This window comes from Agelaius tricolor, unplaced genomic scaffold (genome assembly GCF_023055355.1).
Source record: "Agelaius tricolor isolate 1412-34295 unplaced genomic scaffold, bAgeTri1.0.p SCAF_28, whole genome shotgun sequence".
In the NCBI taxonomy this organism is placed as follows: Eukaryota; Metazoa; Chordata; class Aves; order Passeriformes; family Icteridae; genus Agelaius; species Agelaius tricolor.
In genome coordinates, this window is record NW_027269288.1 from 8,756,906 (window position 1) to 8,781,252 (window position 24,347).

Here is a 24,347-nt window from a genome sequence, read left to right on the forward strand (position 1 = left end):
GCTGGTCTCTCCTTGGCTGACCCTGCAGAGGGTTCCCTGCTGTCCCTCCTGCCCTGCTGGTTCTGCAGCAGGGAGTGCTCTCCTTGGTGCTAATTGCACTGCAGTGGGGATGGGAGGGAAGGAGGAGAGGAAAGGTGCATGGAATGGGCTCTGTGCTTCCCTGAGGGTCTCCAAGTGCCTCCCCCAGTGCTCTGCACGCTGCTTTAGGGCCTGAGCCAGCGCTTGGCACCTGCTCCCCAGGCTCTAATTCACCCCTGTCCTGCACAAAAATCCTGTTAATTTCTCCTCTTTCTCTCCTCAAACACCCTCTGTTCTGCAGTGCCAGATTTCATGGGTTTCCAGTGGCAGTAGGACTATTTGCATGGATAGAAGTGGAGGATTCAGGCTCCCTCATGCTAGAGGAAGGTGGGTAGCTCTTCCCTCTCCTCCTTCTGCCCCTTGTGCCTCAGGGACCTGCTGTGCTGGCTGGAGGTGCTCTGAGAGGGCACAGAGGGGAGACAGAGCCTCAGTCCTGCCCCAGGCAGGGAGGAATTCACTGCAGAGAGCGCCTGGGGCTGCGCTGCCCTGGCTGAGGGGGGAGCAGCAGCAGCAGCAGCAGGGCAGCTGCTGTGGGGCACAGCTCCAGAGAGGCTTTGCAGGGGTTTTGGTCAGTGCCATGGGAGTGACAAACCCTGAGAGCTCCAGAGAGGCTTTGCAGGGGTTTTGGTCAGTGCCATGGGAGTGACAAACCCTGAGAGGCTTTTCCAGGGGGTTTTGGTCACCGTGATGGGAGTGACAAACCCTGAGAGCTCCAGAGAGGCTTTGCAGGGGTTTTGGTCAGTGCCATGGGAGTGACAAACCCTGAGAGGCTTTTCCAGGGGGTTTTGGTCACTGTGATAGGAGTGACAAACCCTGAGAGGCTTTTCCAGGGGGTTTTGGTCACTGTGATAGGAATGACAAACCCTGAGAGGTTTTTCCAGGGTTTTTGGTCAGTGCCATGGGAGAGACAAGCCTGAGAGCCTTGCAGAGCTCCAGAGAGGCTTTTCCAGGTGCTCCTGTATTCCTGGTGCTTTTGCAGCCCTGGAGGAGCAGAGTTCACCCCCAAGTCTCACAAACACCACAGAGCTGAGCTATGTCCCTGTGAGAGGATTTATTCTGTGCTCACCCTCTTGCCCCATCTTTCCCTGTTGGCCAAGCAAGGGAGGAGGAGGACCTTTGGGCTGTAAAGAGATTCAGAAGTGAGAATTTGGGGTTTTTATTCGCAGTGTGGATGCACAGCTGGCTGCTCAGGCCTAACCCTGGGCTCTGTGTCCCTGCCATGGCCTTGCAGTGACCTGGTTTGCCTCTGCACTGAGCCCCAGAGCTTTCATATGCTAAGGAGGAGTTAATATTGGGGATGAAAAGGAATTGGGATCAGGGATGTTGCTGCTAATGGTTGGAGACAGGATCCCAGCACAGGGCTGGGGTAATGAGCTGGGCTGCAGACATGTTTTCATTTAGCTGAGCCAAACAACGGGGAAAAAAAGCAGCAGCCTTTATTGGACTGCTGCCTTAAATTGAGCAGAAAATCAGCACCAAATGGGCAGCCAGGAGCTGGAAGGCCAGGCCCTGTTGTTGACATGTTTTCCCCTGAAGGACAATTGTTCACCTTGGCAGCCTGAGGGCCCAGGCTCTGCTCTGCATCCCCTGCCCTTGGAGCTGGAGCACTGTCCCCTCTGTGGGCTCTGTTCCCCTCTCTGTGGGCTCTGCTCCCCTCTGTGGGCTCCGTTCCCCTCTCTGTGGGCTCCGTTCCCCTCTCTGTGGGCTCCGCTCCCCTCTCTGTGCTCCGCTCCCCTCTCTGTGGGCTCTGCTCCCCTCTCTGTGGGCTCTGCTCCCCTCTCTGTGGGCTCTGCTCCCCTCTCTGTGGGCTCTGCTCCCCTCTCTGTGGGCTCCGCTCCCCTCTGTGGGCTCCGCTCCCCTCTCTGTGGGCTCCGCTCCCCTCTGTGGGCTCCGCTCCCCTCTGTGGGCTCTGCTCCCCTCTGTGGGCTCTGCTCCCCTCTCTGTGCTCCGCTCCCCTCTCTGTGGGCTCCGCTCCCCTCTCTGTGCTCCGCTCCCCTCTCTGGGCTCTGCTCCCCTCTCTGGGCTCTGTTCCCTCTCTGTGGGCTCTGCTCCCCTCTCTGGGCTCTCTTTAACTTTGGTTTTGCACCTCCTGAGGCCTTGCAGGAGTGGGAGGTAACCCAGAGCCTTTGTAATGGCAGCAGAGGAGTTGGGAGGTGAGGGCAGAGAGGGAAAAGCCAAGGTGGAAGAAGTGTTTCCTTTGGCTGTGCCAGCACAGGTCAGTGCAGGATTTTGCTGTTTTTTTGCTCAGGTTTTACCCTTGGCTTTGCCCCTGCTGGAGCAGGAGGAGCTGAGGCAGGCCAGGGCCTGTTGTTGGAGTTCAGTTAAGGTTGGAAAAGACCTCTGGGATCATCAAGGGCAGCCTGGGCAGGGCCCAGCATCCCTGGTGGCTCTTGGCCTCTTCAGTGCAGGTCAGGGAGCTGGGTTGGGATTTTCCAGGGTGGAATTGTGGCTCTGCCACCGTGGGGACTGTGCTGCTGCTGCCCTGTCCCCAGTAAAGCTCTGCTCTCACCCTGCCCAGGCAGTGAGCATTGCTTTGTGCCAGCCACGAGCAGATTGGGAAGAGTTATTTAGGGCTGGAGGGCTGGGCATGGGAAGGGTTTTATTAATGACTTGCTGTGAGCAAGAAGAGGCTCAGCTGCCTGGTTCATTCATTTCTCAGCTCTGCACAATCTTTTTGTTCCCAGTTCCTTTTCTCTTTTGCTTCTCTCCCCTTCCCTGCTCTTCCCCCTCCTCCTCGCGTTTCTTTCTTCTCAAGCCCCTTTTCTCCCCCAATTCCTTTTCCATTCTTAATCCCCATCTCTAACACACACATCCTTCTTCCTCTGCCCTCCTCCTCCTCCTGGGTTCCCCGTGCAGGTCCCTGCCCTCCCCAGCTCCTGGGGAAGGAGACAATTTGAAGGTTTTCCGCTCTGTTCTCAGCTGAGAGCCTCCTTCCCCCAAGCCAATCAATGGGAGCCTTCCAGCCCCACTGGGGCCTGGCAAACATGAGATCAATAAGTTATTAGCACCATTCTGTCAGCTGTAATGTGGAGATTGATCGGGGCCGGGGCTCCTGCTTGCAGCCTGGCACTTCCCCAGCCTGATAAAGATGACAGATTAAGGGAATAAGAAAAAGGAATTAAGGAGTCTGGCTGTCAAAGCTGTCACAGGCTGCAGGAGCAGTGGTTTTTTTTTTTTTTTTTCAGGGGCTGAATGAGTGCAATTGGACATTTAAATGGTGCTAAGGGGGTCCAGCAGCTCTGCTGGGCTCAGCCTGTGCTGAGGGAATGCTCTGGAAGGGGCAGCCAGGGAGCTGGGGCAGCTCTGCTGCCTCCTGAGCCTGCAGGGGGACAGGGCTGCTGTCCCTGGGCCAGGTGACATCCCCAGGGCTGAGGGACATGGGGCCAAACAGGCTTTGCCCAAGAGGTTTGTGCTCACAGGAACCCAGAGTGATGGGAAGGGAATTAAATAAATAAAAATAAAAATAACTTTATTATAAATTTATTTATAATAAATTTATTATAAATTTATAATAAATAAAATTATTTATTTATTAACAAATAAATTAATTTTATGTAAATTAAAATTAAATTAAAAGGGAGCAGCCAGGGCCTCCCCTGCCATGGCAGGGACGCCTGGGCACTGCCAGGGATGGGGAATTCACACCCTGTCTGTGCCTGTGCCTCTGGTTTAGCAAACTTCCCACTGGAGCTGCTCCTTTCCAGGCAGGAGAAGGAGCCTGGACTTCCAGCCCACCCTCCCAGCTGCGTCCTTTAGAGCTTTTCTAAAAGAAAGTTGAGATTCACAAGTTTGTGATTGCTAAAAAGCCTCTCTGCAGCATATAAAATTAATTCACATCTCTCTCCTAAGTGCAGTATATCCTTTCCACGAGCCTTTCTCACACTATGAATATTTACCACCTTTCTGTGCCTTCGGTGCGCGCTGTAAAAATGAATTTTGGGAGAGCCTGGGAGCCAGGGGGATGCTGGAGCACCTTCCCTGATGGATGAGCAGGCAGCAGGATAGGCTCCAGCATCACCTGCACCTCCCTCTGGGCCACTCCTGGGGCCTGAGGTGCTGGACATTCCCTTCAGGTGCTCTGCTGCAGCTGGGGAGGTGGACTGGGAGGAGGTGGGAGGCAGCAGGAGCCTGGGCATGGTGGGAGGAGAGGCAGATTTGTAAAGAGCCATTCCTGTGTCCCATCCCTCCCTTGGGTCACCCAGCAGTGTGTCCCTGCTTTGTCAGAGCCATTCCTGTGTCCCATCCTCCCCTTGGTCACCCAGCAGTGTGTCCTCCTTGCTTTGTCAGAGCCATTCCTGTGTCCCATCCCTCCCTCCCCTCTGTTCCCTGCTTTCCTTTCCATTTCCACGAGTCTCCTGGGGCAGGGAGCTGGGAGGGGGATCCCAAATCCCAGAAGCTGGCTGCCTCTGCCTCCATTCCAGGCTCTGGGATTGCTCAGGATCCCAAATCCCAGCAGCTCGCTGCCTCCCTGCCCCTCCCAGCTTCCCCAGTATTTTTTCCCCCCATTCTTGTTGCCCCCAGTTAAATCATGGCCCTGGTTCTGGTTCTTCCCATGACCTTGTGCTTCCCCTGCTGCCCATGGATGGATCCCCCTGTCCCAGCTTTTGCTGGGAGCAGCTCTGGGGCTGCTGAGCCCCAGCAAGCTGGGACAGCTCCTCACAGCAGCCCCAGGCTGTCCCCGGGGTGTCCCCAGAGCTGCGGGTTGGGCACAGGGACAGCAGCAGTGGCTGGGACAGGGCTCAGCTGCTCCTCTCTGGGAGCTGTCCCTGCCAAAGGAGAGCAGGGAGAGGCTGCCAAGGCATCCCAGGCTGGCCAGTGGGGATTGGCCTCCTCGGGGCTGAGCTGAGAGCCAGGCACGATGGTTTTCTGGTTTTCCCTTTTCCCCTCTCCTGCAGCCATGAGGAGGAGGTGGGAGAGGGGCTGTGCTCTCGTGGATGTTGGCTGGCCCGGCCTGGGTGCTTTCCCGTGGAACTTGGCCCCACTCTCTGTTTGCTCAGGACTTTGTGCTCCAAGAATCTTTCAGAGCAGCCCCAGAGCTGGGGTGGGGAGCGTGGGATAGGTCCCCATCCCTCCCCACTGTGCTGCAGCAGGAGCACAGGGCAGAGCAGTTTGGGCTGAAACCGGGACCCTTTGCAGCCCCCTCAGCAAAATCCTCCCTGATTTCCCTTGCCCGGGTGACCCCCCCTGCCCAGCTGTCCCAGGGGTGTCCTGGGTGCAGATTCCCCGTGCAGGGTGGGATCCAGCCCCCCCTGTGCCTTTGGGGATCCTGGGGATAGGGTTCCTAATCCCCCCAGCCTTAGGCTCCCGAGTGCTCTGCTGAAAGCTGATCAGAGGCTTGGGCTGCTTAGCTGGGCTGCTGAGGGTGGGGAGGCTGAGGATTAGAGCAGGGCAGGAGACAAAACATCCCCCGGGCTGGCTCTGGCAAAACATCCCCCGGGCTGGCTGCTGTGCCAGCTGGCTGCTGGGGCAGTGCCCAGCTCCTGCCCCTGCTCCTGCCCCTGCTGCTGCTGAGAGCCTGACTGGGCACAGGGCAGGGCACAGGGCAGGGCACAGAGGGGCTGAGCTGGGCACAGGGGGGCTGAACTGGCACAGAGGGGCTGCAGAGCCCTGGATAGGGCACAGGGGGGCTGAGCTGGGCACAGGGGGGCTGAACTGGCACAGAGGGGCTCTCCTGGCACACAGGGGCTGCAGAGCCTGGGCAGGGCACAGGGGGGGCTGAACTCACCTCCACCTGCCCAGCCCCTCCCCAGGACCCTGCACTCCCCCCCAGCCCTGCCCCTGCCCCTGGCAGCCCCCCAAGCCCCCTGTGCCCTCACACAGAGCCAGGGCTCCCAGGTGGGAGCAGGCAGTGCCCATCTCCCCTGACTTTGCAGCAGCAGCAGCAAGCCCAAATCTGCTTTGCAAATGAGCTGGCAGAGCAGCTCCTGGATGTCTCAGCAGCCTCCCAGAGCCAGGCTGTGCTTTTAGTGCCGTGCTGCTCACCCAGCACAGGGCCCAGGGCAGGCTCTGCCCAGCCCGTGCACCTGCAGGCAGTGCAGAACATCCATCTGAGAGGATGGGCAGGCATTTGGGGTTCTGTTCCCCAATCCCTGCTTTGCCTCCTCTCCCTGCCTCCCTGCAGAGCACTGCAGCTGAACGGGAGCCAAATCAGGGCAGTTTTTAATATTACAGCTGAAAATGAAAGACATTATCAGTGGAACTGCAGAGTTCTGAAGCCAGGCCGGGCAATAACCTGGTGCCAGGGCAGAGCTCTGTGGGATCCTGGTCCTGCCCTGCCCCTGGCTGTGAGGGAGATGGGGCTGAGGTGGGTGGGAATGGCTGGGAATGGTAGGGACTGTCAGGGAATGGGCTGGGAATGGCCGGGAATGTGCAGGGAATATCAGGGAATGGGCTGGGAATGGCTGGGAATATATGGGAATATAAGGGAACATATGTGTATGGCTGGGAATGTGCAGAGAATGGCTGAGAATGGCTGGGAATGGGCAGGGAATGGGCTGGGAAAACTGGGAATGGCTGGGAATAGCTGGAAAAGCTGGGAATGGCTGCAAATAGCTGGGAATATCTGGGAATGGCTGTGAAAAGTGGGAATATCTGGGCATGGCTGTGAATAGCTGGGATGGCTGAGAAAGCTGGGAATATCTGTGAATATCTGTGAATATCTGTGCATATCTGGGAATATCTGGGAATGGCTGTGAATAGCTGGGATGGCTGAGAAAGCTGGGAATATCTGTGAATATCTGTGCATATCTGGGAATATCTGGGCATGGCTGTGAATAGCTGGGATGGCTGAGAAAGCTGGGAATATCTGTGAATATCTGTGCATATCTGGGAATATCTGGGAATGGCTGTGAATAGCTGGGATGGCTGAGAAAGCTGGGAATATTTGGGAATATCTGGGAATATCTGGGAATGGCTGTGAATGGCTGTGAATATCTGGGAATATGTGGGAATATCTGTGAATATCTGTGAATATCTGTGAATATCTGTGCATATCTGTGCATATCTGGGAATGGCTGTGAATATCTGTGAATATCCGTGCCTATCAGTGCCTATCTGCGCATATCTGGGAATATCTGGGAATATCTGGGAATATCTGTGCATATCTGTGAATATCCGTGCCTATCTGTGCATATCTGTGAATATCCATGAATATCTGTGAATATCCGTGCATATCCGTGCATATTTGGGAATATCCATGAATATCTGTGAATATCCATGAATATCCGTGCATATCTGTGCATATCTGTGCATATCTGTGCATATCTGTGCATATCTGTGAATATCCATGAATATCTGTGCATATCTGTGCATATCCGTGCCTATCCGTGCCTATCTGTGAATAGCAGCCCCGGAGGGAGCAGCGCCTGCCGGCAGATGGGCCCGGGGGTGGGAGAGGAGCAGCGGGAGGGAGGCAGGGACGGGGGGGAGCGAGGTGCCTTGGCAGAGCTGTGAAGGCGAGGAATCTTCACTGCTCACATTCCAGGGCTGTCACATGGAGCCCGTGCTGCTGTCACCGGCTCCTTCCCATGGAGGCTCCTCTGCCTCCGCCCGGGAGGGGAGAGCAGAGCCGCTGGAGTTTGTTCCAAAGCCACAGATGCTGGCTGGGAGCAGTCCTGGGGAGGAGCAGGATGTGTGACCGTGGCCTCCAGCGCGGGGGGATTGCAGCATCGGGGGGAAGCTTCCAGGAAAGGCAGCACCGAGGGATGGAGCATTGCAGGGGGAAGGAGCTGGGGGCTCTGGGTGGGCTCCCTGTGAGCCCCAAGCTGGGGGAGTGCAGGGGTTGTGTGAGGGTAAACTGAGGCAGGAGGAGAAAATTCCATTGTATGCACAGGCTCTGGGTGTGCTCTCTGTGAGCCCTGAGCGTGGGGAGTGCAGGGGTTGTGTGAGGGGTAAACTGAGGCAGGAAGAGAAAATTCCAATTGTATGGACAGGCTCTGGGTGTGCTCCCTGCAAGCCCCAAGCTTGGGGAGTGCACGGGTTGAGTGAGGGTAAACTGAGGCAGGAGGAGAAAATTCTGATTGTGTGGACAGACTGGATGAGCTCAAGAAGTGCAGGAGTTTTTTGAGGAGTAAACTGAGGCAGGAGGAGTGAGAGTGAAAATTCTGATTTTGTGGACAGGCTCTGAGTGTGCTCCCTATGAGCCCTGAGCTGGGGGAGTGCAGGGCTTGTGTGAAGGTAAACTGAGGCAGGAGGAGTGAGAGTGCAAATTCCAATTGTATGGACAGGTTCTGGGTGTGCTCCCTATGAGCCCCGAGCTGGGGGAGTGCAGGGCTTGTGTGAGGGTAAACCGAGGCAGGAGGAGTGAGCAAATGCCAGTTGTGTGGACAGGCAGCTGGGATGTGAGTGCCGAGAGCGCTGTCAGGGAGGCTTCTGTCCTTCCCTGGCTCTCCCCAGCCCCTCTGCTCTGCTCTGCTTCCTTCCCTTCGGGTTCTGCACCATCCCCAGGGCCAGTTCTGTCCAGGGATTCGGTGGCAGGGTCCTGGCAGGGTGGGTTTGGAGGCAGCCTCTGCTCTTCAAAGCCTTGAAAGGCCCTTGGAGCTCCTTGGGCAGAGGCACCTGCTGTGCTCTGATCCCCAGTAAATGCCAGGCACGGCAGCACCTGGGCTGCTGAGCTGCCTCCCTGGTGATGGGGAGTGATGCTGAGTGCTGGGGACAGTTCCTTGGCTGGCAGTGTCCCTGGAACGGGAGGATGTTGTTGTTGTTGTTATAAATAGGAGCAGGGGGTTTGTAACCTCCCTTAACCCCCTCATTGCAGCAGCCTGGCAGTGCTTGGGCTCACGGGCACATCCAACCCTTTCTCACTCAAATGTGCTGCTTGCTTGGGAGGTTTTCATTATGATTATTATTATTTTCTCTCTTCTAAGATGCTGCATCTTTAACAAGCCCTTGATAGATGAGGGTTTGGTGCTTGCAGTGACAAACAGGCTCTTCCTTCCTGCCCGTATGCACCATCATGCTTTCAGTTTCCCCGGCGTTATTAGGGGAGGATATTGATTCCAAACCTGCTCGGGGACGCTGTAATTGTGTCTCAGAGATTCGGTGCTGCTCCGGAGGGCTGCAGTAATGCACAAGGCTCGAGTGTTTCCGTGCAATCCAGAGGGGGAAGATTGCTGAGGACCTTGAGGTTTTGAAGGAGGAGGGGGGAGAGGGAGGGGGAGAGACTGAGAGAGAGAGAGAGACAGAGAGAGACACAGATACTGTGGTAGGAAGATTCAGAGATCTGTTGTGCTTTTTTCTTTTTTTTTTTTTTTTTTTTTTCCCTTCCCTGTGTTGTTTTTTTCCTCCCCTTCCTCTCCCCCAGTTGCTTTGCATCAGGGCATGAAAGGAGTGGAAACACCGGGGGGACAAAAGGCACCAGAGCAAATGATGAAACTCAGTAAGGAAATCAACTGGATTCAGAATTTATGGCTGGAAAGCGTTGCATTGATCAGAGTATGAATAGTCATTATGTGCTTTTGGGCTGCGTGATTAGGAAAGCAGATCGAGGCTCTCAAGATGATGATTTTTCTTACTTTCATTTTTTTCTCTCTCTGCTCGTAATATCAGAGTGTGTGTGTGTGTGTGTGTGCCTGTGTGAGAGAGAGCAGCAAAATACCAAAGTGTCTCTGGTCTCTCCTGCACGGGGGAAAGTGCAGCCTCCTCTGACTCCCGGCTCTCTGCTCTCTCTCCCAGATGAAATTTTAGGCAAGAGAAGAGTATGTTCCCCCAACAGCAGCAGTGAGTGTCCTTTGGAGAGCAAGAAAGCCCGGAGTGAGTCCCCAAAGGGTAAGTGCTGCCTCTCCTCCCCCATCCCCTTCCCCTTTCTTCTCCTTTCCCCGGAGTGGAACTTAATTGAAATTAAGGAGGGAGGGCTGTGGGGTGGGAGCTGTGTCTGGCACCGGGGCTGCAGGAGGAGGCTCTGCTTTTCCTTTATCTCCTCCGAGGGAGCCTTGCAGGGCGACACGGGGATTGCCTCTTAATTACTGTAATTGCTTGCTGATCAAAAAAACCCAAAAAAAACCAACAAAAACAAGCAGGCTGCAGCCTTCCAGGTGGATTTCAGGGGTGTTCCTACTTCTTCGGGCAGAAATGTCTCGGTGACATGTTTAATATGAAAGGTACACACGGGCTTATCGTGCTGGCATCTGCTCCTTTAAAGGGAAAAAAGGAGCCTGGCAGGGAGAATGGGGCTGCTGAGTTTTCTCTTATGCATTTATGGCACTGTTCCTATAGAGATGGAATCTGCAGAAGGTTTCTCTATTTAGGGTTTGGTTTGTTGTCTTTTTTTTTTTTTTTAAATCTCTTGATTTGGCTTCCAGTTCTTTCCTATAAACAGGATTTTTAAACTTTCTTTACGAGTGGCAAAGTGGGCTGGCTAATGGAGCCTGCAGTTAATGAGTTTGTCTCCAGGTTGAGTAAATGAGGTTTTGCAGGCCGTTTACTTAAAGGCTTTGTTGTTAATATCGGGCTAATTAGCTGTCAGTAATACCCAGCTCCATCCTAAACCTGCTCTCCCTGCGCAGCCAGAGCAGCTCTGTGAGGCTGATCCTGCTCCAAGCACCAGCCCAGCTGAGCCTCTGCCAGGGCTGGCTTCCCCCTGACCGTGCAGGGAATCTCCGAGGGCAGCACTTTGTCCTGGAGCCCCCTCCAGCCACACTCCTCACATTCTGCTTTGCAGGGATCCTTTGTGGGGGCCTGTCCTGCCTCCTGACTGCACACAACGTTCCTGGTCCTGCCCTCCTGGTGCCCAGAGCGTGCTCTGGAGGCAGAATCCTCTGAGAGGACCTTGAGTGCTGGTTTCACTATAGAAAATACTAAATCCTCTCTCTGGTGTAACCCTCTCCTGCCCATCAACTCTTTCATAGCAGCAGAAATGCCTCAGATTTTGCTGGGAACCCTTCAAACGGCTCCTCCTTCTGTTTTCTTTGATTTTTTTCCCATCTGCTCTATTCCTGTTATCCCTGAAATGTTTCTGGTGGCTGTGCAGGTGAGTTCCAGGTGATGCTTCCACAGGTTCATGAACAGATTCGTTCCATCAGGCACGAGGCCCCTGGGACCCACATTACATTTTATATTATATATTTATGTATTATGTTTCTATTTTGCTGAGGTTGTGCCCCTGGTGATTCCAAGTTTGTGGTTGAGAGCTGAGTGCAGGGAACAGAACCTGTGGGGCCTGGCTGGGAATGGGCTGAACTTCACCCAAACCAAGGGATTGCTTTGGATTCATCCTGAAAAGGCGCCTGGGCTGGCTCAGGTGGATGTTTTTGGCATGGGGTCAAGGGATGTCATTCTGTTCCTTTCCTTTGGCCTTCCCACCTTGATTTTTGTGGGCTGAGGAGCCCTGGCTTTGCAGGAAGCACTCAGGATCTGAATCCTGCCTTCAGGGATTCCCCCAGCTTTTTAACAGAGGGGTTCCCAGGAAGCCCTGAATAAAGCCAAGTTTTGTTTTCCACTCCCACTCTGAGGTGAGACAGAATGGAAATTCGGAGCTGGGCCTTTTGCTGATCTCCCAATTTTTTATTAAATCCTTGGGGAGCTCCCAGAGCTGTGCAGGAATTTTAGGCCAGTCTGTGCTGAGTTCATTGGAAGGGTGAGGAGCTGAGGTTTGTGTGCTCTGTGCTGTGACAAGGGGGTGACAGGAGGGGCTGTGCCCCAGGGTTTGTGTCCTAACCCCCAGCAGTGGCAGCTCCCATCCTCCTGTGGCTCCAGAATGAGTGTGCCATGGATGCCATGGGGAAAACACAGTCCCTGTGTTCCCAGCTCTGCTCCAGCTTGTGTGGGAACCATTCCCAGATGGGATGGGCCCTCATGGGATTTGGGAGCTGCTGCTCTGGGTGGTGCTGGGCACTGGGGGACTCTGGCTGGGGCCCAGAGGGCACTTTGGGATTTGGGATGGGAAGGGAGGCCAGGGCTGCCCGGAATCCAGGATCCCACCAGCCCCGTGTGTCCTGCTGGAGGAGCCAGGGCTGCAGCATCTCCTGGGACCCCTTCTCCTGCAGCCTGGTGGTCCTGGGCCTCCTGGAGGTGCTGCTGCTGCTGCACCTCCTGCATCCCTGGGGTGGGGATGGGCTCCAGGCAGGATCTGCCCCTCTCCATCCCACACTGGGAGCATCTCCCCTGTCAGGACCTGCCCCTCTCCATCCCACACTGGAAGGGGAGCAGCTCTGGCTCAGGCACAGCTGGACTGGATCTGGAAGAGCCTTTGGAAGAGGAGCTTTTGGAAGGGGAGCCCTTGGAAGGGGAGCCCTTGGAAGAGGAACCCTTGGAAGGGGAGCCCTTGGAAGGGGAGCCTTTGGAAGGGGAGCCTTTGGAAGGGGAGCCTTTGGAAGAGGAGTCTGTGCAGGAGGAGCCTTTGGAAGGGGATGCTCTGGAAGAGGAGTCTTTGGAAGGGGAGCCTGTGGAAGGGGAGCCTGTGGAAGGGGAGCCTGTGGAAGGGGAGCCTGTGCAAGAAGAGCCTTTGGAAGAGGAGCCTGTGCAAGAGGAGCCTGTGGAAGGGGAGCCTGTGCAAGAGGAGCCTGTGCAAGAGGAGCCTGTGGAGAGGAGCCTGTGGAAGGGGAGACTCTGGAAGGGGAGCCTGTGCAAGAGGAGCCTGTGGAGAGGAGCTCTGGAGCAGGAGCAGTGACCCCGTGGCTCCGCTGGCGCTGCCGTGGCCGCTCCTGGCGTGCTGAGGGAGCAGAGGCAGCCAAGGCCATCCCTGCTGCTCCCTGGCTGAGTGAGAAAACACCTGTGGGGCTGGAAACCCTCCCAGAGGGGGAAGCAGCCTCCATGGCTGCCCTGGCCCCTCCCCAGAGCCCGCTCTGGAGATCAAAGGGGAGCCCTGGCTGGGGAAACGGGGCCCTGCCCAGCAGAGCAGAACGTTCTGGAGCCAGGGCTGGCAGGGCAGGGCAGGGGGATGTGGTTCCCCAGTGAATGGAAGCTCCCCTGCCTGGCTGCAGAGCTCCTTCCCCAGCGCCTCGAGGCTGGAACTCAGCTGGAGAAGGGAAAATTGGGAAGAGCGTTCAGTTCCTGCTGCTGGAGCAGCTGGGAAATCCCTCTGGTGGGAGAGCAGGATGGATGGAGGGCTGGAAAACACACCTAGGGAAGGCTCTGGGGCTCTCACCCTGGATGGGGATGAGCTCACAGGCTGCTGCTGCCATCCTCCTGTCTGTGCTGCTGGGGACCATTGAAACCAAAACAAGATCTCTGCTTAACAGAGGAGCCCAGGACCAGAGCTGGACTGCAGCTGAGCAGCTCAGGCCCAGCCTCTGTCTGTCTGTCCCTCTCCTTGGGGGGGGGACATCCATGCTGGTGGCTTTGGCAGCTCTCCAGTTAGGCCAGGGGAAGAAATGAGGTTTTGGCCTTGTTCTTGCTGGCAGCATCACTGCTCCCAAAGTCAGGCTGCTGAACGTGGCTGGGCTGGGCACAGGAGGCAAAACCCCTGAGGCTGCTGACCCAGCCCTGGGCTCTGGGCTGAGCTGGGTTTGCTGCAGGTCCTTGGGGATGAATAAAGGGAACCTTGGCCTGTCATGGTTTGTGGTAGGCCAGGAGGGGAGGATGGACGGGCTGGGTGCTCCTGCCTTGTCTGGGAGAGCCTGGGCAGGATGAGGCTGTGCAGGGCAGTGTCCTTGGCTGTGCAGGAGCTGCGTGCCCAGGAGCTGCCCTGGCCGTGCCAGGGATGGGAGGCTGGGCTGGGCTGCTCAGGGGGATGTGCTGGGGCTGCAGAGGCCCAGCAGATCCTGGCCTGGCTCTCCCGGCCTCCCCGGGGCTGTGCCAGAGTCCATTTCACACCTGGCGGCCGCGGGAGCTTTGGCAGATCAGTCTCCAGCATTACCCCGGTAATGACAAAAGCAGACAGCAAAGCTCCAGCAAAGCTGGAATTACTGCTGGCTGAGTCATGTGAAATCTTCCAAGTTTTAAGCGTGGAAATCCAGCCTTTCCCTGGATTCCTCCTTCCTATCAGCCACCCCCATTGTCCCTCCCCTCCCTGCACCTGAAATCTGCTCTGCGGCTGATCCGATGGAGTTTATGGTAATTAAGTGTTATTAAATCCCCTCCCCCTCCCTTTTCTTTGCTCTAATGACACAGCTGTGGGGGGAGAAGAAAAAAAAAATCCAGTGTTTTTCTAAATCAGGTCTGTGGCTTTGCTCCTGAGACCTTTGGGTAAGAGCATCAGGAGGGAGCTGAAACAGGGAGCTCCTGCATCCCTGGGGGAGGAGGAGGAGGAGGAGGAGGGAATCCTCCCTGCTGGGAAGGAGACCTGGACGGGAATTCTGCCCTTTCCTCCTTCCCCTGCTGCTTCCAGGGCTGTCCTGCAGGTCTGGGATGGGGTTAAGGGAGCAGGGCTGTTCCCAGAGCAGCCCCTGCCCTTCCCTTGGGCTCTGGGTTTTGGGGCTGGGGGACCCAGGGCAGGGTGGGGACGCAGCTCCTGATCCCAGCAGGGCTGGGAGCTGCCCAGGGAGGCAGCAGGGTGCAGATGTGGGTCACTGGGGCACAGGCTGAGGCTGCAGGGCACCCACAGTGCTGTGTGAGGAGAGCCTGGCCCTGCTGGAGGGCTGAGCTGAGCTGGAGTCATTGGAGTCATTTGCTCTCTGCTCTTGGCAGCCAGGGATGCAGCCCTTGGGTTTTGAGATGTTGTGCAGCTCAGATTATTATTGTTGTTGTTATTATTATTATTATTATTATTATTATTATTATTATTATTATTATTTCAATCACTATAATTACGGTCATCATTATTGTTATTATCGTTACTCATTGTTATTTATTTTTCTATTTTATTGTTGTTATAATTCATTATTATTATTGGGATGATGATGAGATGGTGATTGATTTTATGATGATGAGATGATGATGACAATGGCGATATGATGATGATATGATGATGATGATATGATGACAATGATGAGATGATGATGATGATATGATGACGATGATGATATGATGGCAATGATGATATGATGATGATGATGATGATGTTTCCCCCCATATTCTGGGGAGGGGGTGGTGGTTTCATTCCAACCTGTGCAAGGTTTCTGCCCCAGAGGCCGAGCCCCGTGGGTTGGGTGTCAGACCAGGGCACAGCAGTCCCTGGGCTGCCTCATTTCTCAGCCCCTGTGTGTCCTGGGCTGGTTCTGGCTGCCCACTCTGACCTTTCCTGATGGGAGCCCCTCTCTCAGCCCCCCAGCAGCATTTCCAGTGCCATGCTGGGACAGGTGCCACCCCTGTGAGCCCTGCAGCAGGAACTGGGGCACACAGGAGGGTGGCCGTGTCACCCCCCCAGCCCCTCAGTGCTCCTGTGAGTGCCAGCCCTGCCACCCCCCTTCCCTGTGCCTGGGAGTTCCTCTCTGAGTAATGAAAAGGCTTTGCCTGTGGGAAAGATCCAAGATAAAATAGTGTTGGAGCAGCCAAGGCAGAGAGCAGTAATTACTGAGAGCTGTGCTTACAGTAAACACAAAACCCCTGTGGTTTTCCCTGCCTGGCTGCCAGGCTGGGATCCCTCGGGCACTCCATGGGCAGGGAGGGGCTCTGGGAGCCCCCAGGGTGCAGAGGGGACGCAGCCTGCTCTGAGGTGTCCCCCTGAGGGCTGGGCAGGGGGATGGCAGCACCGTCCCCTGGGGCTGGGGCAGCACTGCCAGGCCTTGCTCTGATGAATTCTCAATTACCAACAGGCTTACAAGGTCTTACAAGGAAAGAATTCCCCCAAATTCTCAGAATCCCCCAAATTCTCAGAATCCCCAGGCTGGGAGAGATCCTCAAGACCATTGAGTCCAGCTCAGCCCCAACCCCTCAACTAAACCTTGGCACCCTGGACTCCTTTGGGATGGGTCTGGGAGATGTCCCTAAGCCCTGGAGTTGTTTGGGATGGGTTTGGGAGATGTCCCTGAGCCCTGGACTCCTTTGGGATGGGTTTGGGAGATGTCCCTGAGCCCTGGACTTGTTTGGGATGGATCTGGGAGATGTCCCTGAGCCCTGGACCCCTTTGGGATGGATCTGGAAGATGTCCTTGAGCCCTGCACTCATTTGGGATGGGTTTGGGAGATGTTCTTGAGCTCTGGACTCATTTGGGATGGATCTGGAAGATGTCCTTGAGCCCTGGACTCCTTTGGGATGGGTCTGGGAGATGTTCCTGAGTCCTGGTCTCATTCCAGAACTTTACCACCCTTTCTGTACAAACCTTCTTCCCAACATCCCACCTGAATTCCCCTTGGTGCAGCCCAGCACATCCCCTCTGGTATTTGCCATCAATACCAGGATGTGACCCCCAGCTTTCCTGCAGCCAGACCCTGGCTCCCAGCTGCCCTGCTTGCCCAGGCTGAGCGTGTCTGTGTGTCTGTCTGTCCCCAGAGACGTCGCAGACGCCGGCGCTGGAGGAGGTGGCGCAGATGACCCCCGAGGAGCACTACAGGCGCATGATGTCCGCCCTCAACGAGCACGGCTCCTTCGAGGAGCAGCAGCAGCAGCAGCAGCGCCTCTTCCAGCTGGCCAACAGCATGGCAGTGCCCAGCCACGGGGGTAGGGACAGACAGCAGGGGCACCGGGCTCTGCTGCCATGGGCGTGGGATGGGGCTGGGCCGAGCCATGGGCTTGTGTTGGGATGGCTCTGGGGGATGTTCCTGAGCCCTGGATGGGTCTGGGGGATGTTCCTGAGCTCTGGAGTTGTGTTGGGATGGGTCTGGGAGATGATCCTGAGCCCTGGATGGGTCTGGGAGATGTTCGTGAGCTCTGGAGTGGTCTGGGGGATGTTCCTGAGCTCTGGACTCCTTTGGAATGGGTCTGGGAGATGTTTCTGAGCCCTGGATGGGTCTGGGATGGGTTTGGGAGATGCTCCTGAGTCCTGGAGTTGTCAGGGATGGATTTGGGAGATGTTCCTGAGCCCTGGAGTTGTCTGGGATGGATCTGGAGATGTTCCTGAGCTCTGGACTCCTCTGGGATGGGTTTGGGACATGGCCCCGAGCCCTGGACTTGTTTGGGAGATGTTCCTGAGCTCTGGACTCCTTTGGAATGGGTTTGGGAGATGTTCCTGAGCTCTGGACTCCTCTGGGATGGGTTTGGGAGATGTTCCTGAGCCCTGGACTCCTTTGGAATGGGTTTGGGAGATGTTCCTGAGCCCTGGAGTTGTTTGGGATGGAGATGGCCCTGAGCCCTGGACTCCTTTGGGATGGGTCTGGGAGATATTTTGGAGGGAGCTGCATCCAGCACGTCCTGGGCTGTGCCTAAAGGGGGCACCAGGAGGTTGCAGGATCATGAGCATCCCTGCCCAGGTGGAGCATCCCTGCCCAGGTAGAGAGCATCCCTGCCCAGGTAGAGAGCATCCCTGCCCAGGTAGAGCACATCCCTGCCCAGGTAGAGCATCCCTGCCCAGGTAAAACATCCCTGCCCAGGTAGAGAGCAGGGCTGGCATGTCCTGCCTGCCTCAGGAGCAGCAGCAGCCCCAGCAGAGCATCCCTGGAGCTGCAGGAGGATCTCTGCTCCCAGTGTGAATCCCCAGGGCTCCTTGTTAGGTTAATGAAGAGGCTGTCTTCTTTTCCACTCTGTTTGATTTGATTGGCTTCTCTGGGGGCAGGAAGGGAATGCTGTGGAGGAAGGATTTGCTTATCAGCAAAGGCACAAACACAAACCTGCCCCGGCCCTGTGGGGAGGGGGCAGCAGCTGGGGCTGGGCCAGGCTGTGCCAGGCACTGCAGAGCCCCTGCAAGCTCAGCTCTGGTGGCAGAGGGGCAGAGCTGTGTGCCACAGGGCTGGGATGGCACGTGGGAACACGCACAGAGGGAGGGACAGCGGGTGACAAAAGAGGGGCACTGAATATTCAGCCCTGACTGGAGCCTGGCAAGGCTTGGGCACAGCACAGAGCCTGGGGTGGCACCAGGGCTGGGACAGACTGGCCCTGGGTGGCTGCTGGCCATGGGGACGTGTCCATCCCTCCAGTGTGTGCTGGGGGACAGCTGGGTCACCCCCTGCCCCCAGAATAACCAGAGGAGCTCATTACCTTGGGAGCCTGGCGTGTTTTGATGGGGATGATTGAATTCCCTCAGCAGCGTTTGTCAGGGGGGTCACGCTGGGCTTTGGGGTGGGCAGGGGGGACGAGGAGCCTGCACAGGCAGACTGGCTCGGGGAGCACTGACAAGACAAAACTTGGTGTATTTTTGGATTGCCTCCACACCACAGGGCTCTGCTTGGGCTATAAATTATTAGTGCCAGTACAAAGCGCAGTTTATCTGCGGGCTCACACGGAGGCACCAATAACATTAATAATTTAAAAAATGTTAATAATTTAGAAATCTTTTTTTTTTTTTTTTAATTGCTTTCCAGCCCCCCCCTCCCCTCCCCTCCTCCGCCCCCGTTCTCCCAGTGGCATTCATCCCACATTCTGAATTCAGTCTGTCTCCGTGCCTGGAACCTCCATCCGCCAGCGTCCCTCTGTCAATCAATCTGATTTCCCAACTGTCAGAGTGGGATTGTAAATAACAGATCCTCGGGGGGGCCGGGCAGCAGGGAGGGGGCAGGCAGGGGAGAGGGGGTGTGAGCGGGGGTTGTTGCGGTCACTCAGGATCAATGCAGCTCCTGGAGCTGGCTGCACGCCAGCCCTCTAAATTACAGCCGCCGTGGCAATCAGGAGTGACCTGGGCTTTTCAGATAATTAATTTATAAACATTGCAAGGTTGCACGGTCTGCCTGGCTCGGCGAATTCTCGGGGTTTTTTTTTTCCTGTCATCTGATGGTGTTTGGCTGTTCCCTGCATGCTCGTGCAGTTCAGAATGGTTTCAGTGTTTGTCCCCCTGTCAGGGCAGGAATGTGGGCAGGAATGGGGGCACTGCTGTCCCCCTGTCTGGGGCAGGAATGGGGGCAGGAATTGGGGCACTGCTGTCCCCCTGTCAGGGCAGGAATGGGGGCAGGAATGGGGGCACTGCTGTCCCCCTGTCTGGGGCAGGAATGGGGGCAGGAATTGGGGCACTGCTGTCCCCCTGTCAGGGCAGGAATTGGGGTACTGCTGTCCCCCTGTCAGGGCAGGAATGTGGGCAGGAATGGGGGCACTGCTGTCCCCCTGTCAGGGCAGGAATGTGGGCAGGAATTGGGGCACTGCTGTCCCCCTGTCAGGGCAGGAATGGGGGCAGGAATGGGGGCACTGCTGTCCCCCTGTCTGGGGCAGGAATGTGGGCAGGAATGGGGGCACTGCTGTCCCCCTGTCAGGGCAGGAATGTGGGCAGGAATTGGGGCACTGCTGTCCCCCTGTCAGGGCAGGAATGGGGGCAGGAATGGGGGCACTGCTGTCCCCCTGTCAGGGCAGGAATTGGGGCACTGCTGTCCCCCTTGCTGCCAGCACAAACAGCAGCTGTGGGAACGCTCTCAGCCCAGCACGGGGCTCCAGCCCTGAGCATCACCCTGGTGTTTGATCTGTGATTGATGGAGCTCAGGCTGGGCTGGGCACATCGTGGTGCCAGGAGAGGTGGCTGGGATGAGCAGAACTGAGGGAGAAGAGCCTGGTGGGGAAAAGGGAGACACAGAGATGGGAAGTGTGGCATTACCTGGGTTTGCAGTGCTCCTGCAGCTTGACAGACCAGCTGTGGGAAGAGGTGGGTGTGCTGCTGGGTATGAGGGCTTTGAGGGTCCGTGCTGGAGGTGATCCTGCCCAGGGTGTGCTTGGCGAGGTGAATCTGCCCCTGCTCCTCTCCCCAGCTGTGGTTTCCTGTGGCAGGGTGAGGGTGTGAGGGAGGTTTCCTCTGCGGGGATGTTTCCTGTGCACCAGGAAAGGGCAGCAGAGGCTCTGGGGTGGGATGTGAGCTGTGTGCAGGGGGATTCACACAGATATCAGCACTGAGGGACTCCTGGTGCTCCCTGGGAGAGAGCAGCCCCCTGGGAAAGCCTCAGTGTGCCTGGCCCAGGTGTCCATGTCACTCGTTGTTCCCTGAGGCCAGGGCAGGGCACCTGGGCTGTCCCTGCATCACCTGCCCCTCCCTGGGGCTCCTTGGCCGTGGGCATGTGTGATTGTGGCCTTGCCTGCTCTGTCCATCCCAGGGCACCGTGGGGCCTGCACTGAGCCCTCCAGGGGTGTCACTGCACAGGTGTCACAGACAGGGCGACATGGGTGTCACAGGCAAGGTGACACAGTTATCACAGGCAGGGTGTCACAGGCAGGGTGACACAGGTGTCACAGGCTGGGTGACACAGGTGTCAGGGGCAGGGTGTCACGGACAGGGTGACACAGTTATCACAGGCTGGCTGTCACAGGCAGGGTGACACATGTGACAGTGCTGCCATGGTCCCAGGGCAGTGCAGGCTGAACAAGGGCTGTGTTTCCTTCTCACCTGCAGCTGTCCCCAGGCACTGCTCGGGCTGGGAGGGGGGTCCCGTTCTGTACCCCACGCTCAGCTGCTCGGGGCCCAGCCCTGCCCCGTCCTGGGCGGGTTCAGCGCTGCAGAGCCCACGGGGGTCCCGGGCACAGAGAGCCCCGGTAGCCCCGGCGGGAGCGGGGCAGGTGCGAGCGCGGCTCCGCTCGGGACCGGCCGGGAGAGGGAGTGCGGGGAATGCCTCGCTCTGCTCCCGCTCTGCTCGCTTCCATCCATCCCTCCTTCCATCCTTCCCTCCCTTTTTTCCGCTCCTTCCCTGCCTCCCTCCCTCCGGCAGGAAGGCAATTAAGCCGCAAATCCACCCCCCTGCCGTAGTTGCACAATTTCCTCCGCCGCCGAACTCCCAGGGCGGCGGGGGCGGATCGCGCCCGGAGCCGCTCGGAGCCGGGGCCGCCGCTCCCCGCCGGGCTCCGCCGCCGCCCCGGCGCCCGAGAGCCGCCCCGAGCCGCGGGCTGGCCCCGGGGAAGGGGGGACGGCCCCGGCAAAGGGGGGGACAGCGGAGCCGCCGGGGGCTGCGGGCACGGCCGGGAGCGGCCCCGGGGCACAGCGGGTCCGTGTGCGTGTCCGTGTGCGTGTCCGTGTGTCTGTCCGTGTGCGTGTCCGTGTGTCTGTCCGTGTGTGTGTCCGTGTGTGTCTGTCCGCGTGCGTGTCCGTGTGCGTGTCCGTGTGTCTGTCCGCGTGCGTGTCCGTGTGTGCGTGTCCGTGTGTGCGTGTCCGTGTGTGCGTGTCCGTGTGTGCGTGTCCGTGTGCGTGTCCGTGTGCGTGTCCGTGTGCGTGTCCGCGTGTCTGTCCGCGTGCGTGTCCGTGTGTGCGTGTCCGTGTGTGCGTGTCCGTGTGTGCGTGTCCGTGTGTGTGTCCGTGTGTCTGTCCGTGTGCGGGTCCGTGTGTCTGGCGGGGTCGGGGCTGGGGAGCGGGCTCGGGGCCGGCCGGCAGCAGCTCCAGCAGCTCCAGCAGCTCCTCCAGCAGCTCCAGCAGCTCCTGACCGTTCCCCGCTGTCCCCAGATCTGCTCCGGGCGCGGCAGGAGGTGGCGGCGGCGGCGGCGGCGCGGACCCCGGGCGCGATGGAAGCGCACATCCCCTCGGCCAGCAACTCGTCCAGCCAGCGCAGGAAGCAGGGCCTGCCCCAGCACAGGGACAGCCACTTCCCCGACAGGTACCGGGCACGGCCCCGGGGCGGGGTTTGCCGGGCCGGGAGGGCTGGGATGGAATGGGATGGGGTGGGATCGGCAGTTTGGGAGTCGCCGTCCCTGGAAGTGTTCAAAAAGCGTGTGGATGTGGCACTGGGGACGTGGTTTGGTGGTGACCGTGGTGGTGTCCATGGTGGCTGGACTCGGTGATTTTTGAGGGCTTTTCCAGAATTTGGGGCTGTGTAATTCTGAGCTGGGCAGAGCTGGTTTGTCTGGGCAAGGTGTGACCGTCTCCTCTGGGGGCTGTGCAGGTGCTGGGGATGCTCCTGCCCCACTCTGGGGTATCTCTATGGAAAGGGGGGAATCTCTGCCTGTGCTGATCTGCATCCACATCCAGAGGAGCGAGTGCCAGGCTGGGATGATCCCAAACCTGTGCTGGAGGTGCCGCTCTCCCCTGTTTGTAGGCACAGAGCAAGTTGAGGTGTTGAAGTTTGCATTTCGTAGCATCCCCAGATAATGAGAGAGGAGAAATGCTCTGAGGTGGAACAGAAAGAGAAGAAGTTTTCTTTGTTAGGGAAAAGAGCCTCAGCTTGCCTCTCCCACTGCTAGGAGTGCTGGAAAGCTGATATCCCCCACCCCCAGGAAATTGTAGCTCATTTATCTTGCTCTGTGCCACGAGCCATTCCCTCTGCAATCAAGAACTTCAGAGGGAAATTAAATTAAAGCTGTGTGCGTTCCTGACAGGGATGGAGGGACAGGAGGGGGCTGTGGGGATGCAGGGGCTGTGGATGTCATGGGATGAGCACTGAAAGGCTCTGGTATTTCCACTTCTCTCGGCTTTGGTGTGGGGCTGGGGGCAGAGCAGGCTGCACTACCAGCTCTGCAGTGTGTGCGTGGATGTGCTGAGCCCAGAATTTCCCCCCATTCAGAGCCTTGGAGATCCTGTCTGGTTTTCCTGCTCTCCCAGCAACACCTTTGCACTGTGGAGGGGCCGGGCAGCCCTGGAAGCCTCTCTCTCTCCCACAGCGTGTACTTTGGCTAACCCAGCCCATAAATCCCAGCTCCTGAGCAGACCTGGGAGGAATGCAGGGATGGAGGAGCCTCCTGCAGCCGCGTTTCCCCAGCGCTGTGTGGGCTGGAGAGGAGCCAGCCCGGCCCCAGGGCTGCCTGCAAAGCATCCACGGGAGGGTGGAGGCTGCTCCTGGGGAGGTCCAGATGAACCCGGGGTGCCATTAATTAATTTACTATTAATTAATTGGAGGCTGCTCACGGGGATGTCCAGATAAACCCAGGGGTGCCATTAATTAATTAATTATTAATTAATTAGAGGCTGCTCATGGGGAGGTGCTGCTGTAGGAGGGGTGGGCTGAGCGTGGGGAGGTCCAGGGGTGTCATTAATTAATTATTAATTAATTGGAGGCTGTTCACGGGGAGGTCCTGCTGTAGGAGGGGTGTGCTGAGCGTGGGGAGGTCCAGGGGTGCCGTTAATTAATTAATTATTGCATCTTTGCTGGTCAGAAAGGGGCTGGGAGGTTGGGTGTGTGGGGATGAGGCACACAAACACACGGCTGTGGATTTTCTTGGGCCAAGGTCGTGGTTGTGGCAGTGATCCCTTCATCTCTTTGCTCCCTGGAGTCAGTGAAACTGAGACATCTTGCCAAAAGCAGACCCAAGGCACAGTCTGGAGAATTCATTTGGTTTCGTGGTTTTGGTTTCCTGGATCCTCTGGAGATGGGTTCAGCTGGGATGCCAGGGCCTGGTGGTCTGTTTGGGAAAATGCTTGAGTTCAGTGTTATAAAAAGACTTGGAAGAGGAGAGGGTACAACTGAAAGGTGCCACTGTAACCACTCCAGCCTGGAGCTCTTCCATCTGCACGCTGCTGCCTCTCCTGCAGGGCTGGCAGGTGGCTGTACCCCGCAGAGCTGCTGGGATGCTGCTCCTTGGCTGCTGCCTCCAGGATTTGTTGGCCAAGTTCTGCTGGGCTCCTTCAGCCTGGAGTGTTCCTCCCCGAGGAGCTCATCCCTGCTTCTCTCTGGGGGGAGCCTGGGGAAAAATTCCTCTTGAGGGGAAAATCTCTCATGCCCTGCACAGAGAAGGGGCTGGGGCAGGGCTGGGTGAGATCTTAGATTCTCTGCTCACTGGGGCTGCAGAGGAACTGGGGCAGGGCTGGGTTTTTGTGCTGGACTCTCTGCTCCCTGATGTGAAGCTCCTTGGCCATGTTTGGTGCACTTTTCTGTGCTGGCAGCTGTTGGGAGTTGGTTTTTGTGCCCACACCGTGGGCTGTGGGGTCTGGGGGTCCTGCCCCTCTCAGGGGAGAAGAGGGCAGGGCCAGGCAGGTGCTGAGGCAGGTGTTGGCACAAGCAGAGGGCTCTGAGCAGGCAGGGGGAGCGCAGCTCATCCCCCAGGAGCCGGGGAGGCAGCAGGAGTGCCAGGAGCACGGAATGTGCCAGGCTGAGGTGCCAGCAGCACCCCCAGCCCGGGCTCCTGGGAGGCCCAGCCCCTTGGCAGGGCTGAGCTGGGGCTGGGAGCCCGAGAGAGGCACCCCTGCCTCCCCTGCAGGGGCTGACAGACCCTGCACCAGCCAGAGGCTTCCTCTGAGCAGAGATGTGCCCAAAATACCCAGCCTGGCTTCTTGGATTCCCTTCCTCCCATCTGCTGTTGCTGTGGTTTGTTCTTCCACCGCCTCATCCCTTCCCCCTGCTCTGAGGAGGTTTTCCTTTTTCCCGCTGCTTCCTTGGGCTCAGCTCCTGCCCTCTCTGGGCTCCATCTCCTGCCCTCTCTGGGCACCATCTCCTGCCCTCTCTGGGCTCCATCTCCTGCCCTCTCTGTGGGCACCA

The 24,347-nt window shown here is 57.4% G+C and overlaps 1 protein-coding gene across 6 annotated transcripts in view; it reads left to right on the forward strand.

Moving 5' to 3' along the window:
- SAMD11 (sterile alpha motif domain containing 11) overlaps nt 1–24,347 on the forward strand; it is a 78,878-nt gene that overhangs the window by 39,459 nt on the left and 15,072 nt on the right. For all 6 annotated transcript variants that reach the window (XM_071449377.1, XM_071449378.1, XM_071449379.1 and 3 more), the window contains exons 6-8: nt 9,751–9,843; nt 16,384–16,551; nt 21,386–21,536. In XM_071449377.1, coding sequence (XP_071305478.1) covers nt 9,751–9,843; nt 16,384–16,551; nt 21,386–21,536 — 412 coding nt within the window. The remainder of the gene's footprint in view (nt 1–9,750; nt 9,844–16,383; nt 16,552–21,385; nt 21,537–24,347) is intronic.